This window comes from Eimeria mitis, genomic scaffold (assembly GCF_000499745.2).
Source record: "Eimeria mitis Houghton genomic scaffold, Emh_scaff3867, whole genome shotgun sequence".
Lineage (NCBI taxonomy): Eukaryota > Apicomplexa > Conoidasida > Eucoccidiorida > Eimeriidae > Eimeria > Eimeria mitis.
In genome coordinates, this window is record NW_013572201.1 from 315 (window position 1) to 1,656 (window position 1,342).

At 63.1% G+C, this 1,342-nt stretch overlaps 1 protein-coding gene across 1 annotated transcript in view; it reads right to left on the bottom strand.

Annotated features, from left to right (window-relative positions):
- Positions 1-1,342, bottom strand: part of EMH_0070310 (uncharacterized protein) — a gene marked incomplete at both ends in the record, with an annotated part of 5,075 nt that overhangs the window by 173 nt on the left and 3,560 nt on the right. The window contains 3 exons of the mRNA XM_013498961.1: positions 1-296; positions 458-608; positions 857-1,340. Of these exons, the coding sequence (XP_013354415.1) occupies positions 1-296; positions 458-608; positions 857-1,340 (931 nt within the window). The remainder of the gene's footprint in view (positions 297-457; positions 609-856; positions 1,341-1,342) is intronic.

Below are 1,342 nucleotides of genomic sequence, written 5' to 3' on the forward strand. Positions count from 1 at the left end.
GGGTCTGCCTCCCCCCACCTCGAACGCTTCTACGCTGCGAAACCTCTGTCGGGTGCCGCCGCCGCATAGAGCGGAGCAGTCGCTCCACTCGCTCCAATCCCCCAGCTCGCAGTCCGACGGGCAGGGACCCGCAGGAGAAAAGCAGGCGGCTTCCTCTCGCGTGGCGCCACAGGCCAGTCCTGGAGGATCCACGGAGGCGGCTGAGGTGATTCGCCGGGAGCGGAACATCTGCCCCTCTCCACAGGGGGCGGAACACGTAGACCACTCGCTCCAAGGGGACATCTCGCAGTCCGTCGCTGTATCACACAGCCAAAATATCCCGCACCCAGCATGTTGCATTGATGCCTCTGTATACCGAATCCGTGTCTTGATGCTCCTGCTGCTGCATTGTGGCTGTGCTTCGGCATGTGGCTGCGGCGATGGGCCGCCGAAGGGACAGGAGGGCCCAGCTGCTTACGACAGGGATATGACCCGCATACTTGGGTCTCCGTAAGCACGGGACACTCTCGACCGCCGTTGGCTGCCCGCCTCACCACTGAGCGCTGCCGCTGCTGCTGGCCTCCCCCACATGTGGCGGTGCAGCTGCTCCAGGCGCCCCATGCAGTCACCTGGCAGTCAACAGCTGCAACCAGAAGCGGCAGAGACATACAGAAGAGAGAAGTCTCACTTTAAGCATGGACATACAGAGAAGCAGCCGCAGGCAGAGGAAGGCTTGCAGGCGGCTATGCTAAAGCGATCTTGTGTCGGCTAGTTGGGGCTGTAGGAGACCCCCTACAACCCAAGAGCCCTCAGCTGCCTAATACTGATTGTGGGCACGTCTCTATTTTTCTGTAAGACCGCGTGGGTCTGAGCTCACGGCACGGCGGTCCCTGACACGCTTCAAACCGTTCGGAGTCTGTACAAAGGTTCTGCATCACTCTGCCGCTGGCGTCTTTAGGAAAGGCAAGGACAACACGGGTGGATCTTCGGCGGCCGGCCCCGCAGGTGGCATCGCAGGGGCCGTACTCAGACCACTCCCCCCAGACGCACTCCGGCACTGCCTGTCCTGCCATCTCTTCACAGGGCGTCGTGGCGCACGGTGCTTCTTCAGCCAGCTCTCCGCAGGCCTTGCCGTTCCCCTGCGGCACGCGCGTTATCTCGCGGGTGCGCCGGCGGGTGCCGCCCCCGCACGGCCTGCTGCAGGCAGACCACTGAGACCAAGGCCCCACTTGACAGTCAACGTCGCAACGGAAACCCAGGGAGGAGCAAAGCACAGACTCCGTCAGGCTAGAGGGGTTCGGGCAGTCTGGGGCCTCCAGAAGCACCACGCGGCTTCGCGTCGTCGTGGGGTTTGTCGCTCCAA